The sequence below is a fragment of the Penaeus monodon genome, chromosome 41 (genome assembly GCF_015228065.2).
Source record: "Penaeus monodon isolate SGIC_2016 chromosome 41, NSTDA_Pmon_1, whole genome shotgun sequence".
In the NCBI taxonomy this organism is placed as follows: domain Eukaryota; kingdom Metazoa; phylum Arthropoda; class Malacostraca; order Decapoda; family Penaeidae; genus Penaeus; species Penaeus monodon.
In genome coordinates, this window is record NC_051426.1 from 17,800,164 (window position 1) to 17,819,214 (window position 19,051).

At 39.9% G+C, this 19,051-nt stretch overlaps 1 protein-coding gene across 1 annotated transcript; it reads left to right on the forward strand.

Annotated features, from left to right (window-relative positions):
- Positions 1 to 7,184: 7,184 nt before the first annotated feature.
- On the forward strand, positions 7,185 to 18,565 carry LOC119598424 (cleft lip and palate transmembrane protein 1-like protein). The gene is made up of 6 exons (XM_037948067.1): positions 7,185 to 7,209; positions 7,374 to 7,518; positions 7,768 to 7,909; positions 16,742 to 16,939; positions 17,575 to 17,742; positions 18,389 to 18,565. The coding sequence occupies exons 1-6, from the start codon at positions 7,185 to 7,187 to the stop codon at positions 18,563 to 18,565; spliced, it is 855 nt and encodes a 284-aa protein (XP_037803995.1).
- The last annotated feature ends 486 nt before the right edge of the window (positions 18,566 to 19,051 follow it).

The window sequence follows — 19,051 nt, forward strand, 5'->3', positions numbered from 1 at the left end:
TTGCAGGTCTACGTATCAACCGATTTAAATCATAACTAAATTTATTCCCTTAATGATTATGGACATATATTTCCTTGATAAACCCGTAATGAGATGTGTTTTTTAAATGGAAAGTTTACCAAGTACCTGAAGAGGTTAGGCTTTTGCCCGTTGTTCCACGTCTGATAAGGTGGTATTGCTTATTATCCTTTATAGCAATGTAGCCACTATTTTCTTTGCTTACTCCCGAGTTCTGTTCCGATGGGCCGGCAACAAAGGGCTTACTTTGGCTACAGGAAGATTAACGCCAAGGGTCGAGAAACAAAACACGTAATTGACAGGTCCTCTCTCGGCCTTGTATGTATGAACTCCGTTGACATATGGTTACCATGGTTGTTGGGACCTAAATAAGGTAACATGTTCTTAATTAGGTGAAAGCTCTACAAGTGTAAGGAAAGCGTTTACGGTATCAGAAATGGATGAAATAGTGATGTGGGATTTCCTACTGTCGAAGTAGAACATATGTGCTTCGGTGTGACAGGTTTCGAACTTGAGAGTTGCAGTTTTAAAGAGAAGGATTGTTTTGAAATGGAATAACATTACTAGTGTGATTCTTAGCTTATACAGGGGGCATATACGATTTTTTTTGGGGGAAGTGTAGCTTAAAATACCTATTAGGATTTTGGATGTTCATTTGTTCAAATGTAAATTGCTATCAAATAAAAACAAATAATCCATTTGCCATCGAAAGATTTCTCAAATAGTTTCAATATATATATATATATATATATATATATATATATATATATATAATATATATATATATCTATATATATATATCGTAAATAAAACAAGTAATAAAGTCCTGCAACAGTGAGAAAATTACTTTTAATGGTATCTAGTACTATAAATTGTTAAAACTGTTTAAACTTAAAGTATTATTCTGGTACTTTACATTGAATAAGACTGTTACATTATAGTATATATGATATGAAAACACACACACATCCCACTGCCTAATGGCATTTGGTGCATCTCCATACCGTTATGGCTTTAACAATGTCCAAGAAGCTTGTTCACATATATATTGCGACTAGAAAGTGCTGTAGACTTCCATAGTAATTTCTTATTCAAGGAGGAACTATCACAGTTCAACTTTTAATGAAAAGCTTGGCTGGAGGTTTGCATTTGTTAGAGCATATAGGGAAGACCTTGCACTTATATTATGTTGAAACTAATCCTTCATTATTGAAAAGCTTATTCCTACAGAAATACAGTAAGAATAATGGTTAACTTATGGTATGGAATGCACTAAGATAGCACAAAATGAAGATATAAGGTGGAGGACTAAAAAGTTGCAGTGTCAGTACGTGAAAATAATCTGCCGACACATGTAATAACACAAAATAAAAAAAAAAAAAATGATCGCGGAAATTGCTGCTCACCCCGGCGGGGAAACCTTTGTACATGCACTGTTATTTGTACATGCACTGTATTTTTAGGCTCGTTAGATTTTCCTTTTGTCCAAAAATACACAGTTTGTAGGTGCACACATTTGTTTTGCCTATTTACAATAGTGATAGATGATACATGTATGTATTATCTTTTTATGAAATAAAAATGGTTGTAAATGAGTGCGGACAACCTAGAAGGGTTTAGATTAGTTGATACTTCTATTAGGCCTGCAATATATCTCGCAGTAAACAGGCACTTTGAAAATTTTGCCGGCAGCTAAACATAGAAAAGACAACTGCTGTGAAAACAGAAAAATGAGCTTATTGCTGCACAGCCTAAGTCCACTGGTGCTCCAGGCTTTCAGCTCTATCTTCCTGTAAATACTGAGGGAAGGATAATGTGTTGGGGCCAAAGCCCCCTATCAGCCCTTCTTCAGGCCACAGTCATGAAACATAGCTCAATTGAATAATTTGTGATGTGGAGTTTGGGTGAACTTTGTCTCTGTGTCTCCATGTGTAAAGAATTACCAAAATGATATGCCAGGAGCATAGTAGGTCTAAAAATCTATAGAGAAAGGGAAAGTGAAGGAATGGTCCCCTGCTAATTGACCTCCTGCGCTATTATCTGCTATCAGTTAATATATTGTCACTTCATTTTCATAGCCAGATCCCCAAAATTGCAATTTTACTACCAAATGTAGATAATTTTTTTTATTTAGAAATCCAGTATAATTATAGTAACTTTGGAATGGAAATAAAATAGGAAACAAATTGTATATAAAGTTATCATATTATGAATGCCCCAAAGGCAACACACATGTATGGGTTTCTTTTAATGTTAATATTTTCACTGTCATGTTGATTCATTCCAAAGCAAAACAATCTTTTAAAATTTTGGGTATGGATGTAGGTGTGTTATACATTTAAAGTAAAGAGGGATCTTTGTGAAATTCCCATTTTATTTGGTATTTGAATTTTTCAGTTGTATTTAGAATTACTTATTAAAGAGGCTGTTCATTTCATGTATCGTATTGATAACCTATAAAATTGTGAAGTATTGATGACATCTTTGGAGTGTTTGGAAAGTAGAGAGAAGAGATATGATTTAGAGTTTGCTTGATACTTAGTCAACAACAGTAGTAAAGAACAGCATAAAATATAGGCTGAAGTATGGATGCAAGGAAAAGAACGTTCCATTGATCCTGTAGGGGGAATGAAGGCACATTGAGTAGAGAGTGATACTGATTTATTTCCTCTAATCATGTGGTTAATTTACTGTGTTAAAATATCCTATAGTCTAGTCATGAAGGAACAGGCTGGCCCTGATGCTTGATTGTGCACAAGTTATCTCTGTCAGACCTTTACATGGGGCTAACAACAAATCTTTCCCACGTGGGAAAAAGATAATCATTGGGACATATATCTCAGTAATATATACCCTTGAGTAGATAAATAAGATTGATATAAACACTTGAATTGATGTTATTTATTTACCAGTGGGCCAAAAATCAGTCCCAATCAGTCAGAATATTATTCAAATGTGACTACTTTTGAATGCTAGTGGTAGTGAAGCATGAAAGACAGACAGTAAAAAGTGCAGTAACAATAGCGAGATGACATTATTGGTTCTAAAGCAAAAGTTGCCGTACAAAATTGATAATTTCTATATTTTCTTCATATTCACTCTCAAACAGACAAGGTAAATGGCAACAGGCTATGCTCTTCCCTCCCTGACCAACTGTAATCTGTGAGGGGGGTATTTTAAAAAAGGGGCTTTTTAACATATCATTCGCCTGGGACCCTGGGACAGCTTTTCATGCCACCATCTTGTCCAGAATACTCTGACTGTTTACACCCACTATGCTCAGGAACCAAAAATTTCAGGTAAGATTTAAAAGTTACAGGTTCAACATATGGCAAGTTGTGTTTCAGTCATTTTTGTGTTTAGTTGGTTATTAGAAAAAAGCTTTTAGAGTGCATGAATAACCCCCTTTCATCTCACTGGCATACACAGTTATTAAACAGAAAGATTTTGTATGCATGTCTAAAATTTAGTTAATAACTTGAAGATGATCATTCAGGTGAAAAAAAATTATCTTGTCACCTTGATCTCTAGCTCTTATACAATATTAACAGCCAGATGTGTTGCCTCAGACTTCAGGGATAAAAAACTCAGAAGTACAAAAAATGATCCTGTTTACCTTCTTTTCTATTATGTTCATTTATTCATATAAACAAGCAATTAATGATGTTTACATTCTTGTTAGTGGAATAACCTAGTTTTTTCTTCTTCACTGTTTACAGCTCCCTAGCCTTTTACATCTCAGATAAAAAGATGCCAGAATCTTGCTCAGACGCCAATATCAGACTGGTGCTACAGGGTAATCAATTTGATTATTTGAAGGAACAAGAAGAGTTAGTAGAGTTCTAAATACCTAAAGAGCAGAAACAATGGCTCCTTATAGATCTTCATATATTCTTAACTCACCCTCAGTTGACCCAGAGTAAGGAAATTCCTGTGAGAGCCATATTTTGTAATAGTTTATGCTACCATTAGGTAATGAAGAGATTTGGATATTCGCTTGTAAAAACTTTATTAGGTCCAATCACACATTTTTTTCTGCTTGTTGACAGGATTTGGGTAGTGTTGTCAAAGAGGATCTTGCTGTGTAAGCTATGGATCACATACAAGGTCCCATATGCCATGAGCTGCCACAATTAATTACTTGGTGGAGAAGAGAAGTGAAGTGGCCTTTTTACCCTTTTTTTAATTTGTCTTTCATTCAAAGTCATAGCGTACTCTTTATTTCCCAATTTTCACAATAATCTTGTCTAAGACTTTAAAGTGAAAGCCAGAGTTAACAGTTAGATTAGAAGCAGGTAATTTGAAGGCTGAATCGATGATGTGAGTATATTAAGACTTAGAACGATAGGTTAGAACTATGTAACCTAAATGTTATCAATGAGTTCATAGACATCAGGCAGAAGCTGATGTTTTTCAATGCACAATTAGGACTGTGGAGAACAAGCACTTTTCATATAGGTATCCTGAACCAGAATAAGATTGGGAGGGTGTGTTGTAGCACAAAGGTGAATAAATCCTTCGTACTGACTTTGGACCTCAGTGCTGCCAATTTAACTTTTACCTTTTTTTCAGACTTCAATCACCTGCAAGCCTACCTTTATTAATGTCTTAATAGACCCTACTTACTACAAAGATGTATGATTATGTCCTTTAACTTCAAACTCCTTGAAAGTGAGTCAACTGTTATTTTCTCTTTATCCTTCAACTAGCTTAATCCACTAAGAACAATATCCCAACTACTGGGACTGTTTATAGCGCAACTTGTGTACAACACTACTGTTCTTGGCTGTCTCACACATGAGCTGGACTGAATGGACCTCAGTACATCTGTTTATATCTACATGGAGATTTCAAGATAATTTATATTGCACAAAAATAACCAAAATTTACATCATGAGGTTATATAAAGAAGATGTGAAAGTTATAATTACTTCCATTGACTGGATTTGGACTTCATTAAGGGTGAGGGAAGTAGGGAAATTATGAGGAGGAGAAGACAAAGGCAACAGAAAAATAAAATGAAATCTCCGTTCTTTCTCCTGGTTCTCCCACCTTCTTCGTCCTCTCCTCCTCTGAGAGTGTGAAGAGACTTGCCTAAGGACGCTATCTACCTACTTCGATGTATCAGTTCAGAAGATGAACTGGATTATGTCTTGCAGGTCGAACCACAATCAACAGCAATGAGCTGGTAATTTTCAGGAGATGGGCAAGAGATATTTCCTCAGCATGAAATACAAATAGAAAGAACACACTTGTGATAATAATGGAAATATTACCAGCTCATTGCTGTTGAGGTGTTGTCGACCTTCGAGACATAATCCAGTTTTCTTCCTGAACTGGACAGTTAAATCGAATTAGGTAGACAGCGTTCTTGGTAAGCACTCTTCACCACTTTTGGAGGAGGAGAGAAAGAAGGAGGAGGGAGACCAGGCGGAAGACAGAAATATTGCAACTTAGTGCAACAGTACCGAAGAGCATGGCAGTAGCGCCGATGAATCACTGGGATGGGGGTCTCGACCTCAAAGGAAGAGAGGAATGTCTTTGAATGCTGGCAAAGTGAGGCATTGCAAAGCGAGTAATGAATGAGTGTAAGCATAATATATATATATGTGCTTTGACCTGGCAGGGAAATGAAACCAACCAGAAGCCAGTGAGTCAATGTAAACTGGATCACATGTCACATAATATGACCAGACCCCGCTATGTCAACAGCCAAATGTACTGACATCACTTCCTTGGTGATGTATTTACTACTTACATGGAAGTAAGATGGCAGCTGTAAAGAGTGACATCACTTCCTTTTTATGATGTCTTGAAAAAAGTGAATATGGTTGACTAATACGTCACTTCCTCAGCTTCAAAATGTCATTCTATGATGCAAACCTCTTATGGATGTATATCTTCATGACATAAACTTCATTACTACCAGCTTGATCTCCGTCTTTGTTTATCTATTTTATTCTATATTTTGTATACCTGCCTTCCTCGCTGTCTCTCTGTCTAGATATCTAGCTATCTCTGCCTGCGATGGCTCTCCGTCTATCTGGTCTATCAGCTTATCTCTGTCTCTCTTGCTCCATCCTTAGTCTCAATATGTTTTTGTTCATTTTGATTTCATGTTTGCCTTTGGTCTCCTCCTCATCATTTCCCTACTCCCACCCTTATATGAACAGCAAACCAGGTAAATGGAGTAATTATAACTTCACATCTTTATATAACCTTTCATGATGTAACTTTTTGGTATTTGGCCCCAATAAGAAATTATCTTGGAAATATCAGTAGATATAACAGATGGGACTTTGTTTTAGTGGATTAACTAGTTGTAGGATTAAGGAGAAAAATAACAGTTTACTCACTTTCAGTGAGGTTTGAGTTAAGACATAATAAGGGTTTAGAATTTGTAGTTGACGGAATCTAAAAAAGATATAAAGTTAATTGGAACAAAACTCTAGAGTCTCTTTTTTGTTGTATGATACATTTATATTTATGAAGTGACTATTGTGTCCCTCATGAGTTATTTCTGATGAATTTCTGTACATTGTATGGAGATGAAGAATGCATACATGATGTGAATTGCCTCTATTTACAAACATGAATGAGATATTTGATTATGATGTGAGGAATATGAAAGAAGAATCTGGAAGAGGGCAAAACTCATTTTGTTTCCATGATAGGACAGTTTCAAAATGTTTTTGATGCCATGGAAGCTTGCTATGTAATGGTCCCAATATTTTGGGATTCAGGAAGGCCATTATTGCCTAGGTAAAAAAATCATGGTTGAAATTACTATTAAGTGCTGCTTATTTGATTAGATGTAAAAAAACATCCAGCATTGTTCATGTTGGTTGCATTTTCTAAAAAAACATGAAAATTTCATTTGCCGGTATTATCAATTGATTGTACTACAATAATGTTTTGTTCTTTTTTAAGAACCTAAGATAATTATTATGTATTCAGAAGCAGAAATCCCAATCAGGGAGAAAAAAGACCAGTCACCCAACTTCCAGTCCCTGTAGGTTAACATTCTTACGATCCTCGTTAGTCTCCTCGTCATGCGTCATATGATATAGGTCGCTCTCTCAGGTAGGTTATGAGAAAATGACTACCTTTCTCATGTTTTGAACTTAATGCATGTTTTTACTCTGAGTATGATATCTATGTGTATCATGTGGGCAGTGCCCCTAAATATTTGTATGATTTCAGGAATTCCATATATTTTATTTATAAAGTTCAGGTTTGCCTTGTGTGCACTACAGCTCCATCTCACTTCTACTCTTCTTTTTTAGCAATAGAATAAATGAATCCTCTTTGGGTACATTATTGAAGCCTATTTATCATCAATTTTTGATATGCAGGTTTGGATTCCAATGGACAGTACCTCCCAATCCTGTATGTGGATAGTCTTAGTGCACGCTTAAGAGATTTGGTGGAAGTAGATTCTTCAATGAGAGAGACAAACCTGACTCTAAAATACAGTCCAATATCATATGGAAAAATAAGGTAAGACCAACCTTCATTATTGGAAGAAGAATGCTAGATGAGAAAAAAGTGTTTATATAAAAAATTATTATTTAGAAAGATTAGTTTCTGTTGTGCATCTAATAGCATAATATATTGGTAAACTGTTGTAAAATACAATGATATTGTCTATAAGTGAACACCCAAAAAATTCTGAGACATAGTTACAATTCTAAAAAAAAAAACTTTTATATCCCAGTTTGTTATGAAAAATTCTATCCAATATTTCAGATTATGGATGCAGTTTGAAGCTGCACTGCATCCTATGGCACATTTAGGATTCACAGATAAGGACTTGGATGAAGTGAAGGGCATTTTCTCAGATACAAACCTTTACTTCTTATGTGTAACTTTTTTGGTTGCAGCCTTACATGTAAGTTGATGATTTAAGTAGATCAAATGGTAGGGATCTGTTAATTAATATGATGAATTTGACCCTATGTTGACAAGATGAAAATTTGCTGTCCAACACTCCTTCTGGGGAATACTTACAGATGTATTTCCTTCCCACTGGATCATTTGCTATATACAACCTTCCTGTTTGTATACAGCAGTTGTGGTTGTTCAGGCTGGTGATTGCTGGAGATGATTACAACTATTGTTTAACATATGTTAATGTTTGGAGGCTCCATATTTTTACATGTGGGTGGCAGTTACTGTGTAAAGAAAGTGGTGTTTTCATGGAAGGACAAAAATACTTGTTTTCTTCTTTTATTCTTTTCCTTTGGTAAAAAGTAGATGTAATATATATGATTATATACAGTTTTTCAACAATTTACAAACTTAGGTAGCACCTTGAGCAGTGTGGTACTCTTTAAAGCAAGGAGCAGGGCACAGGGAAACCCTGCAGATCTTGCACATTACTTTGGTTTCCTTCCTGTTTCCAGCAGTAGGCACACCACTTACAAGAGAGAGCTTCTGCCCCTCATGCTCCTGTCATTGGCAGGAGCATCAGGGGCAGCAGGAGCAGGGGGTGGAGGTTTCCTTACTCTTCTTCAGATCTCCTTTCTTGTTGCTCTCTAGCCCATAATATTTGGGAAAAAGCTTTACTGTCACACTTGTGTGAACTGTGGACAGCATTTAGCCACCCACTGTAGGGCAAGCATTCCTGTCAGGGTGATTTTATAGTCCATGCTGCCTTGCCCTTTTACCAGCATCTGATGGCATGCACTTACAGTACCAACAGTGTTTATTTTCTGTGCCTGTAGGTAGTGGAATAGGGCTCTGGACAAGTATCATTTTTTAAATAAGGGTTTGTTCTCCTTGCCCATGGGGTTTTTTTTCCCTCAGTCTAAAACCCCTTTCTATTTTGGGGAACTCCCCACAGTTCTGCTCCATGTGAATGCAGAATGTGGTGGTGTAGCCAGCATCTGATCTGTTGCTCGAACAGAGTTTATACACCTTAAGAGCCTTGCAGAAATTATGGTGCCTGATGGTGCCCCTTGCAAGCCCACTGCTTTCATCCACTATTGTTATCTTGTTAACGACAAAATTGTGGAAATTTTTAAAACACTTTCGTTCAAAAAACAAAAAAAAGACATCTTTTAAAATATTAAAAGTTGAAAAAATAAAAATCAGTATACAGAGGAGATAGGCTTTGCATTTTACAAATAAGATGATAGGAGAAAATTCACTGGAATGATTCTCAGTCCTGTGCTCTTTGTGAGTGCCATATACTTTCATCTGTCTCCAGGCATTCCTCATTAGAAGAATGGTTGAAGAGATAGAGGAGAGATTCAGGTACATTCCTCAAGCAAGAAACAATCTTGGAGGTTGAAGGCTAGGGGGTCATCCACCACCTACTCATCCTCGAAACTGAGGAAGTGGATGGTAGGGGAAACATACGAGAATTAAAGGTCAGGTGGAAAAATCTTAACCGTCTTTCCCCATTACTTGTGCCCTAGAAGGGTTTAAACCAATAGGATATTCCATACCCCCAGAAATTCACATGATGACATGTCATCATCATAAAATTTAGGGTTAAATATATTAACAACGTGTCAGGGACTGTCATCAGCAAGAAAAAAGTAAAAAAGTAAAAGGACTTCAAAAAAAGACAAATGCTTGGATTTCTTCATACTTCCCCCCCCCCCCCCCCCCAATCCTTGCCCTTGTTCGTGGGGGGGCTTTGGGGCGGAGATGGGGCCCAATTGGGGGAAACCCCAACTTGGGACTCAGCCTCGCTTTAAAATTTTGCCGGGTTTTATTTTCCTTCCCACTTTTGTTTCTGTCCTTCACCCAAAACCCCTTCTGCATCCACCTCCTAAGGTGTGAAGCCGTGCGAAAGGATAAAGGCGCTTTGTGCCCGTCCCCAACGGCCTGAGGGGGCCTGGGACGGTATTCCCCTGATTTAGTTACCTACCCTTACCCCTCAAGGGGACCCTGGGGGGTGGCTGTTTTTACCCCCAAATTAAAAATCCGGCTTACCATGGCCAGTAATAAAACTTACCCCCTAAAATTAGGGGCAAGAGGCTTGCCCCTTTACAATACCCCCAAGATGAAAACCCCCCTGATTACCTACCCCGGCTCCCCTTTTGACCACGGCTTCGAACCTGCATAACTACCCCCCTCAACAAAACCTACTATACAGTACCCAAACAATAAACCCTTTAAAACAAACTTTTTCTCTCTCCCCAACTAAATTCACACCTCTCCCCCCCCCAAAACCCCCCATAACCACCCCTTCCCCCTTTATTAATCCCTTCAGCCTTATTGCCCCTCCCCCATAACATACTCCCTAAACACTACCCCATCTTCGTCACACCCCCCCCTTCTATACCCCTTCTCTACAAAAATTTTAATACCCTCTTCAGCGCCCCAAAGGGGACCGATTTTTCGTGATCCCCCACACTCCCTACTCTGCAACCCCCTTCTCTTCCAACAATGTCTCCAAAAAAAGTAGGTAAATTCTTTCCGTAGCCGACCCACCGCCCCGGTCTTGTCACAGTAACATCCAAAAAACCAAGCTATAGCATTAAAAAAACAACAGACCTATATGGTAACCCCATCCTTGCAAAACCCCCACCCAACCCTCAATACTTGCACCGAACATTTCAATCCCCCCAAAATTGCCTAATCATGAAAAAGACGGGTCAGTTTGGGGGAGAAATCATTTCCCTGTCCACGACTATGATAAACTCATCAGTGCAATGCACTCCTTCCCCCCCCAGGGGTCATTGAAAGAAACCTACTAACTCCCAAAAATTACCTTCCGTGACATGCCCTTTCCCCTTTTAAACTCTACATAGAGGAGAACCCCTCCCTTTTCGCCATACCAAACCTCCTCCAGCAGTCCAAAACTGTTGGCGTCTAGGCACCCAGCAAACTTGCCGTTCCACAGCCAGATGCCCACTATGTCCCAAAACCTGGCCATCCCGATCTAACTGCCCTGCACATCACCCACTGGCCAACTGGGGGGCGGCCCCTAATGTATTTTTGGGGCTGTCCCCCTAAAAATTTGAGTCTGGGGGAGAAAACCTCAATTCAAAACTTGACTCCACACGTAAAAGCCAGACAAAAAGCACGTCTACGGGGTTTTTCTCTCTTCTCCTTACTCCGTAATACTGCTCACTCTCCCAAATTCTCCAAAACCCCCCCCCCTACTCTAACCCCCTCTTCTACCCCCTACTTTCCCCCAGTCAAACTTTTTGCCCCCTAACCCAGACACTCCAATCTCTATCAATATTTCATCACCACAAAACCCAACCCCTTTCCCCTCTCCCCCTCGCACTCCTGTAACAGCAGAAAAAACGTTTCACCCCCCCTTCCCCTCCAAAAATCCCTCCCCCTTTCCCTTTTTGCTCATTGTTGAACACCACCCCTCTCTTCCCCCCTCACAAAATCCTTTATCCCCCAAAACCCCCAAACCCAAAACTCCTCAAAAGAAACCATTGAAAATATTCAAGATTACCTAATGAAAACTGCACTAAACCTCCAAACTTAAAACGTTTCCTTCCCACCCCAAGAACGCTGTTTTCCATCCTCCTCCTCGATATCCCCCCTACACCCAATCCTCCTACACCCTCCCAACCAGCCTCCCCCCCGACCCCAACCCGCCACATTACCCCCCCACCACCCCTCTACCCCTTCCCTCCCCCTGGATCACACTGACCCCTTTATGTCACAGTATCCCCTTCCTCAGCCCCTCCATCCCCCAAATACCCCTTAGTAAAACCCCCAAAACTCCCACACCTCTCCCACTCAACCTCTAAACCCTTTTCCCCCCCTCTACTGCTTCCCCCTCAAAATCTCCAACCTACTACAATCTATATAAAGAAAAAGTAAACATCCTTCATTGGAATATTGGGGTTTCCCGCTCCCACAGACCTGCCCTTCATCATATCCTTTCCCTTAAAATCCTCTATTGTATGTTTCAAAGACCTTTCTTAAACATCTCCAATCCCAAATCCCCAATTTCATTTGCTCTTCCCCCCTTTCCCCTTTTTTTCCTCCATACTTTTAAATCAAAACCTTTTGTCAACCCCCCTTCCTACCATGCCCCTTGCACAGTTATCCGTTCTTCCTACATCGTTGGATCACAGTTATTTCATCTACTTCCCCCCTTCCCACCCCATTGATTTTGTTGTTTTTGAAAATCTAATTTCCCACTTAAACCACCTTTCCTCAAGTTGGTGATTTAACTGCCCCACACCTATGGGGTGTTCTATACAACTCTCGGGCCGTCTCTGAACCTTCCTCTCCCAGCTGCCTTACTTTTCCCCCAAAATTCAGATCGCCCAACCTTTGATAAAACGCAAGCAATCTTTTTCATGCATTGACCTCTCTCTTCTCCCTTTCTTTTCTTTAGATTTCCATGTCATCTTAGCCCCACTTTCTCTATGGACCACTTTCCATTCTCCTTTCTCCTATTTCATAGTACCCTCCCAACCCCCCCACGCTGGTGCTTTGATAGACCCGACTGGCTACTTTCCTTCACTCTCTTTTATTCTACCCCTCCATCCCCCCTCACCTTCATTTCAGAAAGATCGTATTTCACAATAAGTCTTAAAGCTGCCTACAGTTTATCCCTCGAACCTCAAGCCCTATACCTAAAATTTTTTCCATGGGGGAATTCTATTGCACAAAAGCCTTTTCGTTAAACTTGCAGCCGGAACGTTACCGTAAAAGAGAGGTACTCCAAAATCAACTATCCCCCTTATCTCCTTTAAAAGGCATCTCCCTCTCCCTCTTACAATCCGGAATGTAAAACAAATCCGGGCAAAATTATTTTCAAAATTACACCTCTACATCTATCTCAATTTTTTTGGCGCCGAATCCATAAATTTCGGGGCAACTCCCCCCCACCTCCCCCCTGCCCTCCAATTCAAATACCCTCATTTTGATCCTCCCCAAAGTTGTAATGAACTTGGTGATTATTTCACCCGGGTCAGTAGGGGTTCTCACCTTTCCCACATTTCTCTTCTATTAAAAAACCACCAGAAAACTACCCCCTTACCTTCACCCCATCCTCTGATGATCCTTTAATCCCCCATTTTTTTCCCCTCTGACTCATTACTGCCCTAAAATCGTGCCGTAACCTCATGAAGGGCCCCTGAGGTATTCACTACCGTTGCTCCGGAAACCCCATTTTCCCTCCTTATCCTTCTAAAAAAATTTAAAACCACTTTGGACATCAGGAAATTTTCCCTTCAAATTGGGCGAGAAGCTCTTACCCTTTCCCTTTTCCTGAAACCCAATAAATGGGGTACCCTTCCTCAAGACTACCCCCATCGCACAAACTACTGCTTGTGAAAACTTTTAAAGCGAATGGTAACTTCCGCTTAATGTGGTATCTTAATCTCCAATTTTTTCTCTCTCCTTCCCAAATTGGGTTTTTTTTGGGGTCAAAAGCACGCTGACCCCCTTGTCTTTTGAGACATATATTAATCTCATTTGCCCCCAAAAATCCGTCTACTTTTTTTTTTTGATCTGAAAAGCTATGATACACATGGCGGTCCCATATTCTCCAACTTGCCTCTCTAGGAAAATCGTGGAACATGGGTATCTTCAAAAAGTCCTTCCTCTCCCAACGCACTTTCCGGTCAAAATCGCCTCTGCCACTCATCTTTCTTTCCCCAAATCGAAGGTGTCCCACAAGCGTGTCTCAGTACCACTTTTTCCCTTCTTGCTGAAATGATATTTTCTCAGTTTTCCCACCAAGGAGCCCGTCATCACTATATTTTTGATGTTTTAACCCTACCTCTGCCATCCATCCCAAATCTCTACCAATTTCTTAAATCTGCAATCTCATCAGTATTTTCCCTGGGCCCAAACCTGGCTTCCCTTTTCTCCCAAAATCTTTCTCCTTCTTTTTCTTCCGCTCCCCTTTGTAGGTCCCCTACCCCCACTCTTCTTTTGGCACTCCACTCCAATGCCGTTCCTCTGGAAAATTCCTGGGTGTCTTTTTTTGACCCCAAACTGTCCTGGCGAACCATTTTCTACACATTAAAGAAAAGCCTCCCCCTCTTCGAATCTTAAAAATCTATCCCAAAATACCCGGGGGCTCGATCCAAAATCTCCTTCTCTTCAGTTACTTTGATCCTCTCCACTCTTGATTATGGATCCATATCTACTCCTCTGCCTAAAACTTCTCCCCCCTTTCCCATCTTGATACATCCATCACTGTGGTCTTTCGCTTACACTAGCGCCTTTTCGTTTCCTCCCCAGTTGAAGCCTATACACTGAATCAGGCATCCCATCTCTATCTCGACGTTGTGTCCTTCTCTCTCTCCGATGCTATTTTCTTCCACCAATTTTCCCTCACAAAACTAACTACCCCAACCCAACTTTTTCCCTTTAGCTTCATCCCCACATTCCTACCCCTTTTTCTCCACTCGCAGGGTCCCCCCCTCTCCCTTTCCCCCTTTTCCCCCATCTCCACCTCTCCCTTCTCTGTCCTTCCGTTCCTCCGTGGCTTTCCCTCCCCCCATATTTGCTCTTCTGTTTTCCCCGACCCCCAAATCAAATATCCCCCCTACGTCCCTTCTCAACATTTCCTTGACCATGTCCCCCCACTCATTCCTCTAGTATTCACATTATACTGAGGGCTCCAAATCCACCCCCGGGTGCTGGTTTTGCGTAATTTCCCCAAACTCTACTTTCAAATACTCCCTCCAAAATCCAGTGTCCTACTACAAACTGTATGCCCCCTTTTTGCTCAAAACACATATACCACTCCCCTCTTCCTCTTTTAACAATTTTTACTGACCCCCGTACTCAAAACTCTCAAAAAGTCAATAAAACCCCCCCAAACCCCCTTTTTTGTAAGATCCAAACTGGTTGTTCTACTTTCCACACGCCATAAAACCATCAAATTTTGCGGGGTGCCCAGCCATGTTGAATCCCGGGGCAATAAACAGGCAGATCCCTAGCACGCCCCTCTATGTCACATCTCCCAAACCCCCTTTCCCACGTACCCCAGCCACGGATTTTTCCCAAACCTTTAAGAAATTCTTGTAAAATTAGGGCAATTTTTTTGGTAAAAGCCTATGCACTTAAATTACTTCTGTAAACTATAAATCCCCTCCGGGTCAGCTCCTTTTTCATGGGAAAGACTTTGGGAGACTGCTCTCGCCCGCTTCGATTGGCCCACCCGCTAACACACTCCTTTGATTCCAATTTTATCCACCCTTATTTTTCCTTATGAAATGTTCCCCTTTCAATCCCAAATCCTATTTCGTCCCCACTTTTGAAAAACCCACCCTGCTTTCCCCCACCTATCCTCCCTTCCCACCTCCAACCTATCAACATCCTTACAGACCCCACACTTTTTTCTTCAACAACCTATTCTCTTTCCTCAAACGCATACATACCTTCACAAATCTAACCCTTACCACCCCCCCCCTAACCCTTTCACTCCCCAAATTCCCTTTGCCCAGCTTAGACAACTATCACAACTAAACCCCCCTTTCCCCCTAACAAAACTATAGTGCTACATGACCTTGGGATGTCTAGCCATTTTTTTTTGTTTTAAAAACCTTAAACCCATTAACCTTCATCATGCTTTGCATAACTGTTAGGGATCAGTTGGAATGATCAACAGGTATAGCTGTAACCCCCCAAACCAAAAATTTCCAGCAGCCATACTAGATCCATAACATTGGTTAAAAACATTTTTGGGCAGTGGTTTTTAAACCCTTTTTACCCCAAACTGACGGGTTACTTATAGACCGGGGCCTTTTCGTGCCGGGGTTTATTCGTCGCCCTAGCATGCGAAACCCTCATGCCAAATACCAGCATCCCATGCCGTTTTTTCATAATCAAGAAATTGTTGTTTTTTTCAGTTTTCATTATTTTTTAAAAGTCTCTACTTGAAAACTTCCTGATAAATCAACTAAGGGGTTTTTTTGTTGTTATATAGACCCCCTTTGATCATTTTTCGGTCAAGTCCCCGAAAAAAAAGCAGTGGGGGGTTTAAAATTTGTGGGTTTGTTGCATTATTTTTTTTTTTTTTTTCATGGAAAAAATGAGAAATTTTAAAAACCGACTTAATCACACTTTCAGTGGCAAAAAAAAATTTTTAAGTGATTGTAAAAAAAAAAAATCATGAATTCCCAAACTACCTATGGCATGTGCGTACGTGCCCCCGGCAGAGGTCCCGCCATACCCAGGGGCTTGCGTACATGCCACCCTCGAAGGGGTTTTAATACCATGCCCCCCTTTAGGCCTTTGTCCTTCCCTCCTGCCCCCCTTCATTTTAATAAAATTTCCCTCAAAGATTTTAAAATTAAAATTCTTTTTAGTCTTTAATGGGGCATTAAAATTAACCCAATCCCACTGACTGTATTCATACTGGCTTGGGCCACTCTGCCGGGCAATCATGCGGCACCATAGCATATCCAGATCTCATCCCTTGGAAAAGGGGCCCAAACACGCGGGTACATGTACCATGCCCCGGGAATATAACCATGCTCCCCCCAGCGGCAAAGGGTTAAACTTTTCATTGTGTAACCATGCTCTCGTTAAGAGAATAATATAGATAATTAGAGAAATTACTGCCTTTTTTCCAAGGGCTGATACCCCCCCCCCCCTTTGGAAAATACTGAAGCCCCCTAAATTAAGAACCACTGTTTTAGGCGGTATAGATAATGCATTGTGTGGTGTTTTATTAATTTATATTTTTTTGAATACTCGGTACAAGAGATAAAATGTTTGTTATTGAAAATTAGTTCTTTTAGAATGATTGAAATTAATCCATCTTCCTCAGATGCTGTTTGATTTCTTGGCATTCAAGAATGATATATCTTTTTGGCGAGGAAGAAAGACAATGGAAGGAATTTCTTCATCTACAGTTGCTTGGAGAGCTTTCTCACAGATCATCATTTTCTTGTATTTATTAGATGAAAATACCAGCATGGTGGTTTTAATTCCCACTGGCATAGGTGGACTCATAGAGGTGAGATTTGTATTGTCTATCTTTATATTATTATAAAGGTATCTGAATATCTATCTATCTATCTATCTATCTATCTATATATATATATCTTAATATATATATTATATGTATATATTAAATATATATACATATATATAGCATATTAGTTATATTTATAAGAAAATAGAAAATAGATGATAATATTCAGATCCCTTTAAATAATATAAAAAAAAATAAAAATCTCACCTCTATGATCCCCATGCCGGGAAATTAAACCACCAGCGGGTATTTTCATCTATAATACAAAATGATGATCTGTGAAAAAGCCCCAACACTGTAGGAAAAAATTTCCTTCCATTGTCTTTTTTCCCTCCCCAAAAAAATATTCTTCTTAAATCCAAAAATAAAAACAGCATCTGAGGAAGATGGATTAATTTCAATCATTCTAAAAGAACTAATTTTCAATAACAAACATTTTATCTCTTGTACCGAGTATTCAAAAAAATATAAATTAATAAAACACCACACAATGCATTATCTATACCGCCTAAAACAGTGGTTCTTAATTTAGGGGGCTTATTTTTCCAAAGGGGGGGGGGGGGTTCCCCTTTGGGAAAAAAAGGCAGTAATTTCTCTAATTATCTATATTATTCTCTTAACGAGAGCATGGGTTACACAATGAAAAGTTTAACCCTTTCGCCGCTGGGTGGCTGCGGGATTATATTCCAGGGGCGTGTCATGTACCATGCGGGTTTTGGGGTCCCTTTTTAAAGGGGCTGTACTCATGGGCATATCAGGGTGCCGCAGATTCCCCGGGGAGGGGCCCCAAAGCCGTATAATACAGTCGGGGCATTGGTTAAATTATAATCCCACTTTTTAAAAGCTAACAATAACTTATAATTTTTTTAAAATCTTAAAGGGGGAATTTTATTTACGATGCAAGGGAGGCATGGAGGGAAGGACAAATGCCAAAAGGGGGGCATGGTATTAACCCATTGCCGACGGGTGGCATTACGCACTCCTGGTATGGGGGGGACCATCTGCCGGGGCACTAGCACATCCCATAGGTAGTATGACATTCCGATTTTTTTTATTACAATCACTGCAAAAGATTATTTTTTTTGCCACTGAAATGTGATTAATCGTTTTAACCTTTCTCATTTTTTTATCAACAAAAAAAAAAAAAATGCAACAAACCGACAATTTTAAATCCGACATGCTTTTTTATTCGGACTTAGACCAAAAATGACAACATAGTCCATATAACAAAAAAAAACCCTTCATCTTGATTTATCAGGAAGTTTGGCAGTAGGATTTAAAAAATAAGAAAACTGAAAAAACAAATATCTTCGTAGTATTTGAAGAAACGGGTGGGGTGCTGGGATTTGGCATATGGTTGCGCGCTAGGGCGACATATAAGCCCCCGGGAGCGAGGCCCCCGGCCTCTATGAATGCTACCTGTCAGTTATGGGTTAAAAGGTTAAGAACCACTGCCCAAAAATGTTATTTAACCCAATGTTGATGGATCTAGTTATGGCTGTCATGGAAAATTTTGGCTTGGTGCTGGTTACAGCTATACCTGTCATGATTCATTCCAACTTGATGCCATTAACAGTTATGCAAAGTCATGATGAATGGTTAATGGTTAAAGGTTAAAAACAAAAGAAATGTGCTAGACTCTAAAGGGCATGTAGGGACTATAGTTAAAGTTAGGGAAGGGGGGGTTGAGTTTTTTGTTATTGTCTAACTGGGCAAAGAAAATTTGGGGAGTGAAAGGGTTTTTGGGCGGGTGTGGTAAGGGGTTAGATTAATAAGGTATGTTTCGTTTTAGGAAAAGGAATAGGTTTTTGAAGCAGAAAGGGGGGGATTTTTGTAAGGTTTCTTAGGGGTTTGGGGGGTTGGTGAAGGGGGATGGTGGGGGAAAACAAGGTACGGGTTGTTTTAAAACGTGGGGACGACAAAAGGGTGGGGGTTTTAAAGGGGAACATTACTAAGGAACATAAGGGGGGTCAATTGTGACATCAATAGGGGTGTGTTAGACGGGGGTGGCCAATCGTAAACGGGCGGAGCAGTCTCCCAAAGCTGTTCCGAGAAAAGGGGCTGACCAGGGGAGATTGATAGTTTTTTCAGAATGTTTTATTG

What these genes read in the sequence shown, in the direction of transcription:
- LOC119598424 (XM_037948067.1), top strand. Translation starts at nt 7,185, where the DNA reads ATGTGGGCAGTGCCCCTAAATATTT. An exon ending in GGCAGTGCCCCTAAATATTT is followed by an intron (nt 7,210 to 7,373) that starts GTATGATTTCAG and finishes TTTGATATGCAG; the next exon opens with GTTTGGATTCCAATGGACAG. An exon ending in ATATCATATGGAAAAATAAG is followed by an intron (nt 7,519 to 7,767) that starts GTAAGACCAACC and finishes CCAATATTTCAG; the next exon opens with ATTATGGATGCAGTTTGAAG.